Source organism: Rana temporaria, chromosome 6 (assembly GCF_905171775.1).
Source record: "Rana temporaria chromosome 6, aRanTem1.1, whole genome shotgun sequence".
Classification (NCBI taxonomy): Eukaryota; Metazoa; Chordata; class Amphibia; order Anura; family Ranidae; genus Rana; species Rana temporaria.
The window spans coordinates 144,253,250-144,271,881 of record NC_053494.1 but is presented as its reverse complement, the minus strand read 5'-3'; the positions used below and the strand labels follow the sequence as shown (position 1 = coordinate 144,271,881).

The 18,632-nt window shown below is 41.6% G+C and overlaps 1 protein-coding gene across 1 annotated transcript in view; it reads left to right on the top strand.

Moving 5' to 3' along the window:
* The window catches only part of ABCA12 (ATP binding cassette subfamily A member 12), a 292,157-nt gene that overhangs the window by 197,177 nt on the left and 76,348 nt on the right, over positions 1–18,632 (top strand). The window contains exons 36-41 of the mRNA XM_040357483.1: positions 11–168; positions 4,673–4,909; positions 7,928–8,063; positions 9,670–9,922; positions 13,306–13,389; positions 16,028–16,121. Of these exons, the coding sequence (XP_040213417.1) occupies positions 11–168; positions 4,673–4,909; positions 7,928–8,063; positions 9,670–9,922; positions 13,306–13,389; positions 16,028–16,121 (962 nt within the window). The remainder of the gene's footprint in view (positions 1–10; positions 169–4,672; positions 4,910–7,927; positions 8,064–9,669; positions 9,923–13,305; positions 13,390–16,027; positions 16,122–18,632) is intronic.

Genomic DNA, 18,632 nt, shown 5'->3' with positions numbered 1-18,632 from the left:
TTGACTTCAGATAAAACAATAATCCTGTCCACACATCACCTGGATGAAGCAGAAATACTGAGTGATCGCATTGCCTTTCTTGAGCAAGGGGGTCTAAGGTGTTGCGGCACCCCAATGTTCCTCAAAGAGAAATTTGGAAGTGGATACCATCTCACGCTCACCAAAAAGGTAGGTTAATTTCTATTTCTTAGAATTTAAAAGAAAGATGTGCCAAGGATGTATAGTCTACAATTTAACATCTTATGCCGCGTACACACGGTCGGAAATTTCCGACAACAAATATTCGATGTGAGCTTTTGGTCGGATATTCCGATCGTGTGTAGGCTTCATCAGACATTTGCTGTCTGAATTCCTGACAACAAATGTTTGATTGCTGGTTCTTTTTCCAACAATAAAAGTTCTTGTCTGAAATTCCAATCGTCTGTATGCAATTCCAGAGCACAAAAATCCTACGCATGCTCAGAATCATTGAACTTAATTTTTCTCGGCTCGTCTTAGTGTTGTATGTGACAGCGTTCTTGACTTCGAAATTTCCGACAACATTTGTGTGACGAGAGAGTGGTACCGCTCTAAAAACTGCTGATCCCTTGGGTTTACTTCCGTCCCACTAAACCAAAAGGGTGCTGGCTATGCACAGGTGCATTGGATAGAAGAAGATCCTGGACTGCCGCACTACTTAAAATGATGACTTTATTGTACAAATGAAATCCAAAAAACAAGTAAGCATCACATGATGTGAAACATGTCAGACACCTTTTTCCTGTTGTTCACTTAATTTTGACTGCATTGTTTTGGTTGTTTTTTGGATTTCATTTGTACAACAAAGACATCGGGCCAGATTCACAAAGAGTTACGCCGGCATATCAGTAGATACGCCGACGTAACTCTGAATCTAAGCCCGTCGTATGTCTAAATGTATTCTCAAACTGAGATACACTTAAACCATCCTAAGATACGACGGCCTGCGCGTCGTATCAAAGGGTGCAATATTTACGTTGGCCGCTAGGTGGCGCGTCCATTGAGGTCGGCGTAGAATATGCTAATGAGTAGTTACGCCGATTCACGAACGTACGCTTGCCCGTCGCAGTAAAGATACGCCGTTTCCAGAAGCGTTACGCAGTGTAAAGATAAACATGCCCCCTAGGTGGCGTATCCTATGTTAAGTATGGCCGTCATTCCCGCGTCGAAATTTTGAAATTTAACGTCGTTTGCTTAACTCGCCCGTGAATAGGGCTGGACGTCAATTACGTTCAGGTCGAAACCAATGACGTCCTTGCGACATAATTTAGCGCAATGCACATTGGGAGATTTTATGGACGGCGCATGCGCATTAGGTTCGGCGCGGGAACCCGCCTAATTTAAATGCTCTACGCCCCCTACCCGGCTGATTTGAATTACGTGGGCTTGCGCCGGGGGATTTACGCTCCGCCGCCGCAACTTTACAGGCAAGTGCTTTGTGAATCAAGCACTTGCCCGTAAAACTTGATCTACGTGAATCTGGCCCATCGTTTCAAGGAGTGTGGCAGTCCAGGATCTTCTTCTATCCAACATTTGTGTGACCGTGTGTATGCAAGACAAGTTTGAGCGAACAATCCGTCCGAAAAAAAATCCACAGTTTTGTTGTCGGAATGTCCGATCGTGTGTACGCAGCATTAGTGTTCTGACTCTAGACCAAGTTGACAGCCCTAGAGCATACATCGACAGCTCCCATATCTCCACCATGACATGTTCCCTTTGATTAAGTAAAATTCCCAAAACATGTTATTATAATTGTCATTATATCTGTAGCTAAATTATATGGTTATTAAATAAAAATATTTAGTTTTTTCAATCAATGGTGACAATCTAACATTCTTAGTAGAGACAATAATTGTATATACCGGTCAATTGTTTATGAGAATGTAGCCAGTTGAATACATTGAATCAGGATCAGTAAGATTATTTTTCATAGCTGCAGAATTTGATCTATCTCCCGAACAAAACACCAATTTTCTTGCAGCTGAAATGGTTAACACATAACTATCCTTTCCTTAGCTCAGCTCAGCCCTAAGAACCAAAGCTACCAGCTAAATTAATTATTTTTTGATTTTAAAACATCAGGGCCTGATGAATCCTATTGGGTTGACCTCTAGCGTGAACCGGCTTATCGACTCTAGAAGTTCTAATTCACAATCTAGACATGCCTCGATCACAAGGCCATGAAATAAAAGCAAAGGCAGTATAATGATGCCCTGTGCATGCATAAACTATGATAAGTGGGCGCCAGGACATGGAACAGATTCCAACTTTCCTTCTACAGCCCCTATAATCCTGTGCATAAAGAACTTTGTGATTGAATGCATGGACCATACATTAATGAAGGCACTGGAGATATACAAGGCCAAACAATTAAATACAGACATGCCGCTCACTTACCATGGAAACTTGACAACTGTGGGTTGAAAACTGCATGCTAAATGCAAGGATTTTGCAATCCAATTAATAATCTCATTTGTATCCATTCTGCTCTTTTTCTCAGCTATCATTCTGACCTTGAATGAGGCGAACAAACACTTTAAAAGTCTGTTAAAGCTTAAAACAATATTGTGATGTTACGACAAATAAAAAAATAAGAAACTGTGTTGTCATGATGGAACCTGATAGTGAAGTGGGCATTTAAATCAATTACAATTTTTTGGAACCTTTAGTATATTGTTCATCATAAAAAAGAACCTAACTCACTGTATTGATGCCCCAAATAGTTTTGTCAGATTTATTAGTTACATAAGAAATACTGGCAGAGATTTATTAGTAAAGCAGACAGAAATATAGCAAAAAGTGCTAAGATCCTTAGAAAGAAATCCGACTTTTAAAGTGAACCATAGGCAGATATAAAAACATACAAATGAACCACTTCAGCCCCGGAAGAATTTACCTCCTTCCTGACCAGAGCAGTTTTTGCGTGCGACGTTGCACTCAAACAAATTTGACGTCCTTTTTTCCCCACAAATAGAGCTTTCTTTTGGTGGTATTTGATCATCTCTGCAGTTTTTATTGTTTTTGCTATAAACAAAAAAAGAGCGATAATTTTGAAAAAAAAAATATTTTATACTTTTTGCTATAATAAACATGCCTAAAAATATCTAAAAAAAAAATTCTTTCTCAGTTTAGACCGATATGTATTCTACATATTTTTGGCAAAATAATTGCAATAAGCGTATATATTGATTGATTTGCGCAACGGTTATAGTGTCTACAAAATAGGGAATAGTTTTATAGAATTTTGCGATTTTTATCATGATTGCAACATTATGGTGGACATATCGGACACTTTTGACGCTATTTTGGGACCATTGTCATTTATACAGCGATCAGTGCTATAAAAATGCACTGATTACCGTGTTAATGACACTGGCAGGGAAGGGGTTAAACACTAGGGGGTGATCAAGGGGTTACGTGTGTCCTAGGGAGTGATTCTAACTGTGGGGGGTGGGCTTACTACAGAATGACAGAGATCACTGCTCCTGATGACAGGGAGCAGTAGATCTCTGTCATGTTGGCAGGGGAAATGCCTTGTTTACATAGGGATCTCCCCGTTCTGCCGCTCCGTGACACGATCGCGAGCACCCAGCAGTCACCGAGTCCACAGGACCCATGGGCACGTTCAAGGAGCAAGCGGCAGGTGTGCGCCCACTATGCCGTGATTTAAAAGCGACATACAGGTACGTTGCTTTGTCCAGCCGTGCCATTCTGCCAACGTATATCGTCATGCAGTGGTCGGCAAGCGGTTAACATGTCTCTGGAATCAGTAATACATTATAAAATGTATTTTTGAAATGCATACAGTGTCAGTTTCTGAAATTGACTTGCTATCAGCCTCTTGCAACTGTACAGCATTGCTGGATTGTGAGAGGAAGAAGCAGTACAAAGAGCTAACAAGAAGCATGCTGTTAGGGGAAGAAAACACAGTGACAGAGAGATGAGTTCATCACTGTGTTGCTTTTACCTTCATGGTTCAGTTACAGACTGGGGCAAGTCCAGGATGACATGGGCTCAGAAGAAGTGGGTTGAATGATGCTGGTCAGAGGACTGAGGATAACTAGCAGCATATAAAATAGTGCTATTTTAAAAAAAATCTCTGGACTGAAGTTGAATATTGCAGCACATGCTATTTTTAATTGTATCTTTTAATGGGCATTTCATTTTTACATGAAGGTGTTTTTCTGCCATTTGTACAAATTGATTTATTTTTTCCTTTTCTGCCAGGAGCAGAGGAAATACAATTTGACTGAACATTGGTTGTAATTTACACTTATATATAAACAGATAGGCACATGTAACAATCTGGAGACACAGTTATCTGTTGCTGAATTTCTAGAAGCTGTTTATTATTAAAATCAGGGAATAAATATGTATACTTTTTATATGATGGCTACAGAGCGGGCAACCAAGTGTTGCCTATGTAAGGGTATACAAAACACATGGTCACACTTAGAAAAAAACAATAAAATGAAAAGCAGCGTTGTGTGCATAAAAAATTTGGCCGAAGTTACAAATGTTTTGGTAGCTAAAACAGGACTTGCATATGCATTTTAACTGTGGAGATCAGATTTAGAATACTGTAACGTTTGTCTATAAATCACATGGATTCTGATCACGTTTGCTTGTTCTTAATAAATCTGCTCTATTCCAGTTCCCCAACCAGAAGGATGATAGGTTATGCGATACTGAGAGGGTGACGGCTCTTATCCAATCACATATTCCTGAAGCAACACTAAAAGAAGATGTGGGAGGAGAACTTGTCTATGTCTTACCGCCATTCAGAGCTGAGATATCAAGTGCCTACTTATCTCTACTCCGAAATTTGGATGCTAACATGCATGATCTGAGTTTAGGCTGCTACGGCATCTCAGATACAACTATAGAAGAGGTGAGATTACACATCAACTTCTTGAGAAACCAAAGTGTTGAGAAATGTTTAAGTACTATAATCACCAAATTGGCAGCACAGTCATACTATCTTTAAAAAGCAGTGGCAGCTGGTGCTAAATATTTGGGGGGGGGGGGGGCAGCAAACTAAAATTTTGGGGGGAAGCAAACTAATGCCACCCCCCCACATGTCCTAGACGGGAAGGCAGTGGTGATTCACCACCCCCCCCCCTTGCGGGAGACGGGCCTTACGTTAGGAGGCAGGGGGAAGGAAGATTCAGGGCTGTTGCTTCTCCTCCCAGCTGAACAGGAAGTGAGCCCTGAGACCCGATTGGTCAGGGAGTCCTAAGACTCCCTGGCCAATCGGGTCTCAGGACCCACTTTCTGACTGGCCAGGAGGAGAATCCGGAAGACTACAGCGAATATAATTCCCTATTGTCACACAACTGGGTGAGCTCAGGGTGCAGTGCTCTGTGCCTCGAGCCCACCCTGTTTGGAAGCCAATTAGAGCCTGAGGCTCCAATCATGTGCCTTAAAAAAAAGCCTCATTGGAATCTATGAATTTTTCATGTAAGGCTCCCATTGGGGATATTTAAAACATATCCAAAGTTAAAAATTAAAATGCAATATAGTTTACAGTATTTGTCCTTAGCTGTGGTGGCTGCATTATTTTTCTTTTATGCATTTTTTCTCACATTTGATACTGCCAATAATGTCTGTTGTTTTCCAACTGACAAAGCTGTCTAGTAGAAGAAGCAGTTAGTAAGCTGAAACAAACCATTTAACACTGACAGGGGTTCTTACAACAATCAACCATTATTAAAGTGGTTCTAAAGCCTAAACATTTTTTACCCTAATGCATTCCTTGCAATAAGGTAAAAAATGTTTAGTCATTAGCATCCACACTCACCACCCCCTTTTACTTACCCAAGACCTCATTTGATCCAGCACCGTTCACATCTCCATCTCTTCTCTCACTTCTTCACTCTCACTTCCTGGTCTCGCTGGCTTTGCTGGAGCACCAGGAGCCATTGGCTCCCAGTGCTGTCAATCCAAGCCAGTGAAGTGGAAGCAGGGTGGGTACCACTGTATGTGTGAACAGACGCAGCAGCAGGGCTCAGAAACAAGCATGCACGAGTGCCCCCATGGGAAGCCGCTACCCATTGGGGCACTGGACAGGAGGGGCCAGGAGTGCCTGAGAAGAGGAGGTTCAGGGCCACTCTGTGCAATTCTATTGCACACAGCAAGGTAAGTATAGACATGTTTGTTATTTAAAAGGAAAACATTGTACCTTTACAATCACTTTAATTTAGTTAATATCACAAATATCCTAATTTTAGGAATCTGTATCTCCGTAAAAAAAGTGTTAGCTGGAGTTTGGCTTTCATTTATTGGTCATTTATGTAATGCCATCTAAATCTACTAGCCCATCCCATACTACACTCTCCACAGTTTGGCACCACCCTAACACAGGAATTGCAATAAAAATAAATAAAATGCTGCGCAATTAAACAAAACTAAACCATAACCATAGCATTGAAATCACTTTCAAAATGCATGAATTATAAATCCGTGTGACTAAAAAAAATTCTATCCCAAATATAAAGTGCCAAGTCCAAAATGCAGTGTGACATCCACTCAGGGATGGACTGGCCATTGGGACTACAGGGAGTTTCCAGGTGGGCTGATGGCTCAGTGGGCCAGCTTCAGTGACAGCAGACCGCCGCCCCCCTCCGCTTCTCTGTCTCTCCCTTCCTGCAGCACTCACCTCCTCTCCCTCCCCGCAGTGCTCACCTGGGGGGAAGAGAGAAGCAGGGGGAGGACCAGAGGAGCAGGGGGGACAACAGAGGAGCATGGGGAAGGGGACAGACAGCTGACTCAACAGCTATGGCCTGGGAGTTTCTCACTTCTGCCTAATCTTGTCCCATAAGGGGGGGCACCAAACTGATTATTTTCCCCGGGTGAAATATTGTCTAGCTTCCCCACTGGTACTGCCTATAAAAGTACCAATACCAGCCGCTCTACTCTAATAAAGTAAATAATAACTTAAAGTGAAGGGGGAGAGGGGGCTTGGGTGGCCGGGGGGGGGGGGGGGGGTGTGGGAGTTGTCCGGCCGCCATGGGAGAGACCTGTCAAAGTGGGCCAGTCTGGATGAAGTCCAGGGGCCAAATTTTTGTCCCAGTCCAGCCCTGCATCCACTTATGTGCAAATGATAACAGTGAACAATTATATAGCGTAAAAAAGCATATAGTTCACCTCCTTTTTCTTCCACTTCAATTTGAGTCCATAAAATTGTTAAATGTGCACCAGTGAATATTCAGATTTTGACCTATTGAAAATGAGCTCAATTTGTACCTTGCCCTTTAAAATGTCCATGTCTCCATGCAAACTTGTATCTGTTTCTTTCTCTACATACGAACACCTTTCCTCCAAAAGTATCAGCTTACCAAATCAAATTATTAAAACAAAGGTTAAAATCTTACTCACAAAATAAGTGCACCTCATCCAGTGCACATAGAAACAATTGCCTTTTTACACAAGCAGGTAAGACTTTGGCTTCAGATACTTATGCAGGATGGCCGACTTCCGGTTCATGTCAGCATAATGACGTCATCCAGCCATGCTTTTGACGTGTTTCGTCATCCAATCATGATTGCAAACTCGGGAAATGTGTTCTGGCCAAATCAGTAGGTAAAAATAAAATAAAAAAGCATACAATAGTTTAAAAAATAACGTTGCAACCACATCTAATGATGGGAAGGTGCAATACTGTATATAACATTTTTGTTTTTGGGTTTGATATGCTTTGAGACACAACTTAGAGGAGACTAAAGGCCAGTCACAGAAGAGGCTGGAGGAGTTATATTTCACAGATGACTTGGGAATGCTGGAATCCTCAAGGAAGAACTTGAGTCCACAGCCAGGCAGGTTTGATTTGCTCAGCCTGCTGTCCCTCTGCCTATAAAGTAGCATAAGGTTTCTCTGATTACAGATGTTGACTGCTTTTACTTTGTTGCAGGTGTTCCTAAAGCTGACTGATGGACTTGATGAGGATGACCAGAATTTCTCCCACAGGGCTGTACCTATTCCTAGTAACAATTATGTTATGGAGGATGAAGCTTCCACAAGTTCTTATAGTTTTACTGATAACGATGGTATGTTTCAAAGACTGCAGAGGAATGTTTTGAAGGTTTTATTCAGTCTGCTAAAATAGGATCTTCAACGTCAAAGAATATATGTAACAAATGTTTTAATGTGGTCCCTACCCTTCTTCCTGTTTAAAGTCATTATTTTGGGAAGAGAATTTAAATGTATTGTGATTAAAGTTGTACTTATCTTAGGCTGGCCATAAATGGTGCAAGCAATGCTCTAAAATCACACATTGCTTGTAGTAATCAGGCTGTTTTTGAGCTCCTAGAAACCAATACCCCACCCCCCCCCCCCCCACACACACACACACACCTTCCTCAGACGGGTCCCATAATCCCTCTCTTCTCCTCCCTGTCTCTCTTTTCCCTTCTCTCGCCCACTCTTTTGGTCCATCGTTCTCCCTCTTCTTTTTTTGGTCTTCAGATCCATAATATGGATAAACTGATCCTCCTCCTCCCTTTCCCCCCAGCAGATGCAATCTGTAATGTTAATAAGGAGCAATCTTCATTGGCCGTATATGCTAAATTATTTTCTGTCCTAAAGAGTTTTTGATCTTCCGACAATGTATGTAACTTGCCTCTGTACATACACATCTTTAAAACTGCTGGGTATCCATTGTGTTCTACTCTTATTGTTATACATTTGTGTAACCTCTAATCCTGCATACATTGTTCACTATCTTAAAACCTAATAAATTCTTCATGAAACAAAAGCTTTAGATGTTTAGAATTATCTCTATTATACAAGAACATTTTGCAACTGGAACATTTTCTTGTAAATGAGGCCCAATATTTTGTGCGGAATAATGAAGGATAATGGCATACAATGTCAATGTCAGCAATGGGTCGGTAATGTGGCTGGTCCTAGGGCTGAAAAAACTCACAAGGTGATTTGCAGATATCTTTCTGATATGTGTCCATCTGCAGTCACCTTTAGGTCATTTAACTCTGTAGGTTTTCGCTTCCCACTGTTTATGTTGCCATGTACTTCAGTGGATTAATATAATAATGCTAAGTTAGGATATACTGACAGATGGAGCAATGGGCATATTGAAGTGAGGAGCGTGATTAAAGCGGGGGTTCACCCTATAAAAAAATTCTAACACGACTTCCCGAAAGAAGCTCGGGTCGGCTCGGCTCTATTTCGGTGCCGGTGCGCAGGTGCCGAATAGAGCCGAGCCGACCCGAGTATCTTTCGGGAAGTCGTGACGCGCTGTATGCGCCGTCGTTTAGCATGTCAATCAATTGGCATGTCAATAGGAACGCCCACTCCCGCGGGATTCCCTACCCGGAAGCCGCAGTGAATTCTAACGATAAACGCTATCTACGGTGAAAAAAAAGGTCAGTGTAATTTTATTTGCAGAACTGGGCTGGATGTAGTGTTAGAATTTTTTTATAGGGTGAACCCCCGCTTTAAGGAAATTTTGGGCCCTTGTATTTAAACAGATGCCTTTAGCACCTCTCATGAATATTACATTTATATTTTGGTATTGGTCTCATTTAAAACAAAAGTATTGATAAATCATGTTTTCTATCAAGGTGCATGCAGGATACATAATCTATTAAAATAAATATTACTTACCTACTGTATTTTTTTTTTTTTATTAAATAGACAGACCTCTGACCAAGAAAGAACGTGTAAAAGGAGTGAAGCTCTTCTTTAAGAAGGTTGGGGCCATTTTCATTAAGAGGTTTCATAATTCCAGGCGGAACTGGAAAGGCCTAATTTCTCAGATCCTCCTCCCGGTGTTGTTTGTTATTGCGGCTATGGGCCTTGGGTCACTCTCAGCAAGTACTGCAGAATATCCTAAGCTCTTGTTATCTCCCGAAATGTATGGCACCACAGAGCAAGCAGTGGTATTTGGGTAAGGATGACTTTTTACATTTTTTACATTGCATATACTAACTTTTTCTATGGAAAGCTTTGGCCTTCTATTAGAAACAGTGAGGTTGATTTACTAAATGCAAATACAGTAGGTTGTTCTACAGGATGGACCAGATTTTCCCTTATCATAATAAATGAGATGATGCTCTGTTAACATCCATCATTCAGTCATGTGCAAGCAAAATTAAAGCTTTTTTTTTTACATTTTCATTGCGCATGATTGGGAACCTTTGCAAATTGAACTTCCACCACAATAAATTCCCTTTCAAATGCTCTACCCATAAAACAACCTCAGTGAAGCTTCTTTAAAGGGTCACTAAAGGAATTTTTTTTTTAGCTAAATAGCTTCCTTTACCTTACTGCAGTCCTGGTTTCATGTCCTCATTGCTTGTTTTTGCTCTGATGTTGCTGTAATACTGCTCTGTTGTGGACACTTCCTGGTTGTCTGGCTCCGTATGAAAAAAGTCATGGGAGAGTTTAGTTTAGTTTTCCTAGCCATGACTCTCTATGGCACTGTCCAGCACAGAGGCATAAAATAACATGCAAAGACTAAACTACTTTCAGTTTCGTTTTTGCATCTAAGGCCCCGTACACACGAGAGGATTTATCCGCGGATACGGTCCACCGGACCGTTTCCGCGGATAAATCCTCTCGAGGATTTGCGAGGATTTTGATCCGATGGAGTGTACTCACCATCGGATCGAAATCCGCGCCGAAATCCCATCGCGATGACGTGTCGCGACGCTGTCATGTAAGGAATTCCACGCATGCGTCGAATCATTACGACGCATGCGGGGGATTCATTCGGACGGATTGATCCGGTGAGTCTGTACAGACCAGATGGATTCAAGCGGATAGATTTGAAAGCATGTCTTCAAATTTTTATCCGCTGGAAATCCATCCCAGGGGATAAAAATCCGCGGAAACAGATCCGCTGGATTGTACACACCAGGGGATCTATCCGCTGGAGCCGGTCCGCGGATCAATTCCAGCGGATGGATCCTCTCGTGTGTATGGGGCCTAAGAGACACATTATATGATTGATTTTTATCTATTTTTAATCGTTTTTAAAAGGAATCAGTTAACTAGTATGTCTCTATACCCTGTAAACAGTCATTTCAGCAAAAAAAAATAATTCCTTTAGTGATCCTTTAATAACACAGTGCATACAGCAATAAAAAGCTGAAATTTTTAGACCCCTTTCACACTGAGGACGTATTGTAGGTGCTATAGCGTTAAAAATAGCGCCTGCAATCTGCCCTCAAACAGCTGCACCATTGTCTCCAGTGTGAAAGCCTGAGGGCGGTAAAAATAGCGGAGTTTTACCACCGATGCTATGGGCGGCTCAGTGTGAAAGGGGTCTTAACAACCAGGAATGAGCTGCTATCAGTTACATGTAGTAATCATACTATTTCTTTCCGATTGGTTTCATTGTATACTGTTGCACTTTGTGCTATTTTGTTAGGTGAAACATATGTATTTAACAAGATGGTGCAAGGCATAAAAATATGCATGTACCCATACCAAATAATTTGATTTTTCTCTTCAAACTGTTTTCTATGTGTCAGTACAATGTGTATGTTATACTTTACATCAGTTTTGAACAGGCAGAAAAATGGCAGCTGTTAATTGATTGCAATGGGTTACTTTACTTTGCACATTTTTCTTGCATTGCAATAAAAAAAATATTGTGCTGGATCCACCTGCTAGAATATAATTACCATTCACTTTGTCTTTTTAACTTAAAAATGTATATTCAAATGCAGTGGCGGTCTATAGAGGGCGCTGGAGCGCCGCCCCCTCTGGCTCTCGCACCGCCACTGAAATAACATAGATTCATGCATTCCATGAATCTATGTTATTGTTGCCCGCCGCTGGTCTATTCAGATGGCCGGACCTTGAGCGCCGGCCACCTGAATAACGACAGCTGGTTGGCTGTGCGGAAGTGCCTACAGCCCTAAGCCTTCCGGATGCTTATCCAGGGAACATACAGGGGGTGCGTTCCTTGGATAAGACTGACAGGCATCTCAACCAATCAGGTTCACTGGTTCTGGTTATCAGTAACCTGATTGGCTGAAGCGTCATCGAGGGCGGGAGAAGACATCGAGGGACGTGGAAGGACTAGGAGGATGGCTGACTTCCAGAAAGGTAAGTGCCGGGCAGGGGGGGGGAGAAGAGGCATTTTACAGGGCACAGTGGGGACAATGGGCACAGTTGGGACAATGGGCACAGTGGTGACAATGGGCACAGTGGGGACAATGGGCACAGTGGGGACAATGGGCACAGTGGGGAAAATGGGCACAGTGGCGGCAATTAAAGGGCACAGTGACATCAATGGGCACAGTGGCGACAATTGATGGGCACATTGGCTGCGTTTGATGATATGGCACAGTGGTGACAATTGATGGCACAGTGGCTGCGTTTGATGGCATGGCACAGTGGTGCGAATTGATAGCACAGTGGCTGCGTTTGATGGCATGGCATAGTGACTGCATTTGATGGCATTGAACAGTGGTGACAATTGATGGCACAGTGGCTGCGTTTGATGGCATGGCACAGTGGCTGCGTTTGATGGCATGGCACAGTGGTGCGAATTGATGGCACAGTGGCCGCGTTTGATGGCATGGTACAGTGACCGTATTTGATGGCATGGCACAGTGGTGACAATTGATGGCACAGTGGCTGCATTTGATGGGCACAGTGAGGCTGCAATTTTTTTTCTTTTTCGTTTGCGCCCCCCCAAAAACTTTGAGCACCAGCCGCCACTGTTCAAATGTGTATTTAATATAATACAGGTTTTTGGGAAATGTCAGGCCTCGTACACACGGCCGAGGAACTCGACGTGCCAAACACGTCGAGTTCCTCGGCGAGTTCAGCCCTGAAGCCGCCGAGGAGCTCGGCGGGCCGAGTTCTCCCATAGAACAACGAGAAAATAGAGAACATGTTCTCTATTTTCTCGACGAGTTCCTCGGCGGCTCCATCGGGCCGAAAGTGTACACACGACAGAGTTTCTCGGCAGAATCCGGCTCTGACCGAGTTTCTCGCTGAATTCTGCCGAGAAACTCTGTCGTGTGTACGAGGCCTTAGACATGCTTTATTATAAAAGGTAAGCTTGTCTCTGCCAGCCATTTTGACTAATTTAGGCATGTCTTTCTTTTTTTATTTGAAATCTGAATCTTTTTATCATGTTCTCTGCATCCATTTATCCACACAGATTGAAAATCTAAAGAGGTTATTAAGACTTATAAATTATCCATTGCTGCATTACATTTCTGGAAATGTAAATAGTTTCATATAAAAGAATATACGCTTTGCAACACTTCATCTATCATATATTGCTTGATATTCTGACATTTTTTTCAGCATAAATAACAAGAACAGTGAAAGTTTGATGAATTCGATGTTCTCATTCCCTGGTATAGACAATTTCTGCTTGGACAATGCAGCGTAAGTATATTCTTTAATTTGTAAGAGTTTCTTGTCTTAATGGCTTGCTATTGGCTATGACCTCATGTATAATATATTCTCATTGCTCTTTTGTTCTGTGCATCTTAAGGGTCTTCTCTAGCGTTAGCTCAGTGTGGGGTGGTGATTGATATACAGCTTTATTTAGTCAATATTTTGTAATAAATTGCACACTTTGCTGTCATAATTCTGCCACAACAAACTGAATTAATATTTATCTGTAGAATTTATACATTTAGTCAGTTAATTTGTTGGTTGTTGGCAGACTCTCAGTACGGACAGATCAACTCATTAAAGCCTCAAGAATATAGACAGTTTAGCAACAAACCACACAAATTATATATTTTTATTGATCAAACAGTTCTGCACTGCCCAAGAGATCAGTAAGTGATTTCATTGAGTTACTTCTCCACATTTACTGGAAAAAATAGTACAAGAGTAACCATGTATGGCCTGATAGGTACAAGTGATACAGTAGGTGTCAGCATTGTTTTAGTTATGAGATCCTCCAAAAACGTGCACTAAAATATTTCCAACGTGCTGAAAAATCTCTCTGCTATTGATTGTATGTCATTCCCTTTTATTTGGTGAAAAGGAAACCAATTCATTGCCATGAGTGAAATATATAGATTTGTCAGTTTACTCAGTCTCAAGATTTATTAGGTTTGAATTCAGATTTCCCATCATCTATTGTTGTCAGTCGTAAACCCACACATCTATCCACCCTAAAACACAGATCTCTAATAGATTTCTGACAAATATCCCTTAAATTCAGGCTTGAACCTAACCTGTTTTTTTTTCATTTTGTTTTTGTCTGATGAGATCCCATTTAGTTGTTGAAAGTGTATCTCTAGACAAAACTTTTCTTTTAGTTTTGAAAATTTCGGGCCATATTCTGGTAGAAAGTAGGCGGGCGGCGCGTAAGCCATTTACACTCCGCTGCCCCAACCTACAGGAGCAAGTGCTGTATTCCCCAAACACTTGCTCCGTAGTTTGGGGCGGCGTAGTGTAATTGGCCCGGCGTATCCCCGCGTATATCCAAGGGGGCGGCTTGTATTTAAATTAAGCACGCCCCCGATTCGAACGAACTGCGCATGCGCCGGGCTTAAAATAGCCCAGTGCGCATGCTCCAGTTCTCGGTGTAAAACGTCAATGACGCCGACGTGTGCGTCATTGACGTAAAGTCGTATTCGCGGACGACGGGAAAACACGATGCGGACCCGACGCTATACTTAACATGGCCTACGTGGGACTGGCGTAAGGTTACCCCTCATATAGCAGGGGTAACCTTACGCCTACGCAAACAACGTTAGCGACGGTTACGCGACGCGATTTCGTTCGTGAATCGGCGTATCGGCGTATCATTTGCATAAACAAATGAGACCTGAACGTAAACGCCACCTAGCGGCCGGCGGAGTAATTACATTTAAGATCCGACAGTGTAAGTGACTTACACATGTCGGATCTTAAGCGTATCTATGCGAAAATGATTCTAAGAATCACTCGCATAGATACGCGGCCCAAAAAAGAGAGATACGATGGAGTATCCTGAGATACTCCATCGTAACTATACTCAGAATATGGCCCATTAAGGCTAGAACTTTTGTCAAGTTTTAATTGCAGTCTGTTTCCACCCAAAGGTTATATAACCTCTCTATTCACCCTAGTGGCCATTGCCACTGGTATGAAAGTCTTCCATTGAGGTCACCTGTTCTGGTGATAACTATCTCAGAGGGGATTTCCCCCACTCCCTTGGTGGAATAAGCTCCCCAAATAAGACATAGACAGCAAAAAAAAAAGCAAACAAAAAAAAAGGGGTGTTTAATTATTCTCTACTCTATCTAAAAAGAAAAAAAAAAATTCTAGAGATACACTTTAAGGGAGTTGTAAAGGCAAAGCTGTTTTTATCTTAATGCATTCTATGCGTTAAGATTAAAAACCTTCAGTGTGTAGCAGCCACCCCAGCAAACCCCTAATTAGTTACCTGAGCCCCATCTCTCTCTCTAGCAAAGTCCACATCTGTCTTAGCCATCTGGGACACTCCTCTTGATTGGCTGAGACACAGCAGCAGCACCAATGGCTCTGGCAGCCAAAGTCAGTCAGGGGAGAAAGGGGGCGGGGCCGGCTTTGTGTCTGAATGTACACACGGAGCTGTGACACGGCTCAGGTGCCCCTATAGGAAGCTGCTGACTGTGGGGGTACTAGATAGGAGGGAGGGGCCAGTACCAGCAAGTAAGGCTCGGAGAAGAGGAGGATCCAGGCTGATCTGTGCAAAACCAACTGCACAGAGGAGGCAAGTATAACACGTTTATAATTTTTTTTTAAAGAAACAAGTCTTTACAATCACTTTAAGTCGAAACATGCAGGTAACCACCATTATGTGGTTTATGCATATAGTAAGCCATATGTTTTTTGCTTTACAGATCATGAAAGCAAAATAGTTACATTAGGTAAATAGTAGATGACACAAACTTGTGCAATAAATCACCTAGTTCAGTACAGGCAATTGCAGTTGATAGGTGAGGGAATGGTCAGTTTAAAGGGTCATGTTGGAAAATATGTAGCAAATTATTAAATGCACCAGCAGATTTATTACATTCATCTGCCATGTTTCTTATAGGCAATGCTTGCCTGCGAACAGCTTGGGGTCATGGAACAACTCTGATGTGCAGATGTCCACATATAACAACTGCAACTGCACAGCTGGAATCATGGTAGGTGGAATGAGAGCTCTGCGTTCTCCATCTGACTGAAGAAGTAGAACCCTTATGTTAAATCGTATGGCTTGCCAATTAGAAATGTAGTACATTTAGATTTGTCACATTTTTTTCTTTTCTATGCATATTTCAAATAATAAGCTAAATGTGTTTATTAATGACAATGTGCAAAGGGGAAAATCACAAGAACAAGACAGCGACTTTAGGCAGCTTTTATTGTGCTTGTACTAATTTAATTTACATTTGGCTGATGTGTGTTACCATGTACAATTTCTCTCAGTACTGTTACTTAACAATGTCAAAGGATTTTGACTGATGTCTGGAAATTTCTGATATATACCATATTTACAAATTTGTATTCAAGTAAAGAAGCAAAGAACATACAAAAGACAAAAAGAAGTGTCCCATAGTGACAGTTTCGGGATCACACCCTTCTTCAGATAGGAACACATCAAAATCTTTAAAACACAAACAGATATTTCTATACATTGTAAACACTTGGAATCAATTAGTTAATTAAACAATCATCTGAAACAACATCAGAAAGGTGTACTCAACTAATCAAGGGCAAGGCGATGACTCAAAAAATCCACTTCCATCCCAATAAAGACCAATTGTGAAAAATAACAATAACAACCATCACCAATAGATCAATATTAAATCATATCTAAAACATCCTCAAAAATAAATAAAAAAAAGGAGAGATTAGAAAGAGACTACTTTAAACAAATAGATTGAAATCCATTTTAGAACTAAGTCCTCTAGGGTACAATGTATCGAAATACCTCCCTTTTTCTCAGAATCATCTAACGAATTCCACCTCTTTTGTTTTTATTAACCCCATCTATGACCATACTATTCAATTGTGAGATTGCATTCTTATTGAATATTTGTGACGTGCAATGCGAACTTTGATTTTTTTGAGTGGTCTCAGCCACATAAAGGAGCCCGCATGGGCATTTTAATCACCTGGATAGTAAAAGAGGTTTGGTATGTATAACATCACTTAGCATGAATCCTATGACCTCTGTGTGGGTGAGACAAAAAAAACTTCCCCTTTATCATAGAGTGGCACTGAATGCTAAACTAAGCAATTCCCAGATAAGGCAGGGAAATTAGCCAATTCTACGGGGTCCCAAAAATGTTGCAGTGGGAGTGGGTGGATATTATTGGTCAGTCCTCACTAGTCAATCATGTAATGTTCTATACCGTCTATATGAAGAAAAAGGGGGAACACAAAATTCAGGAACATTTGGATATTTCTCATATAGACCAGTGTTTTTTGATAATATTGTGTGTGTGTGTATATATATATATATATATATATATAATTTTTTTTTGTAACCTTTACCTTTGACCTACCCACCCAAACTGAAGATTGTGTAACATATTTTGTAGTCTGGCTAACATTCAACGTCCACAAGCAAACCGTAGCACTTCCTGTTTCAGGCTGACAATGCTCTGCCTCTGCCTTGTAAATAGCAGCATCACTGTCAGCCTGCCATGTGCTGTCCCCCACTTGTCTGTCTTTTAGGTGTATCAGACAGGCACCCTAATAGGCAACTGAAGTAGCCCACACAGCAAAATGCAAATGCTGCTGCTAATTTCAAGGCAATGGCTTAGTGTTGGCAGTCTGCAACAGGAAGTGCTGTTACGTAGATCCCCGAGTAGGAAACTACAGTGCTTTGAAAAAGTATTCATGCCCCTTAAAATTTAACACATTTTTTCATGTTACAACCAAAAACATAAATGTATTTTATTAGGTTTTCACGTGATAGACCAACACAATGTGGCACATAATTGTGAAGTGGAAGGATTTTTTCACAAATAAATATCTGAAAAGTGTGGCGTGCATTTGTATTCAGCCCTTTTGAGTCAATACTTTAAAGAACAACCTTTTGCTGCAATTACAGCTGCAAGTCTTTTTGGATATGTCTCTACCAGCTTTGCATATCTAGAGAGTGACATTTTTGCCAATTTTTCTTTGCAAAATAGCTCAAGCTCTGTCAGATCTGATGGAGAGCATCTGTGAATAGCAATTTTCAAGTCTTGCCACAGATTCTCAATTGGATTTAGGTCTGGACGTTGACTGGGCCATTCTAACACATGAATATGCTTTCATCTAAACCATTCCATTTTACAGTGGGTGACCGCAATATTGTGTCAATCTCGCTCTTTTTCGGCAAGATTGACCACCTACCAGCCCCATCGCGCGAGCCAGCGCCAAGCCGGCTTGCTGCGATGGGGAAAAAGCTGTCATAGAAGCGACAGGGATCCGACTTGGATTCCCGCCAATTCTACCCATGGCAAAAGGTATGAATCATGAGGGGGAACTCCACGCCAAATTTTAAATAAAAAAATGGCATGGGTTCCCCCCCAGGGGCATACCTGGCCCTTAGGTCTCTTTTTCCTCGATGGGAGTCTCAATTTCCTCGTCATGTTCCTCGTCGGGCTGGTTTTCGACGAGAAACTCGAGCGTGTGTGTGCTAAGAAACCCACGCATTCTCA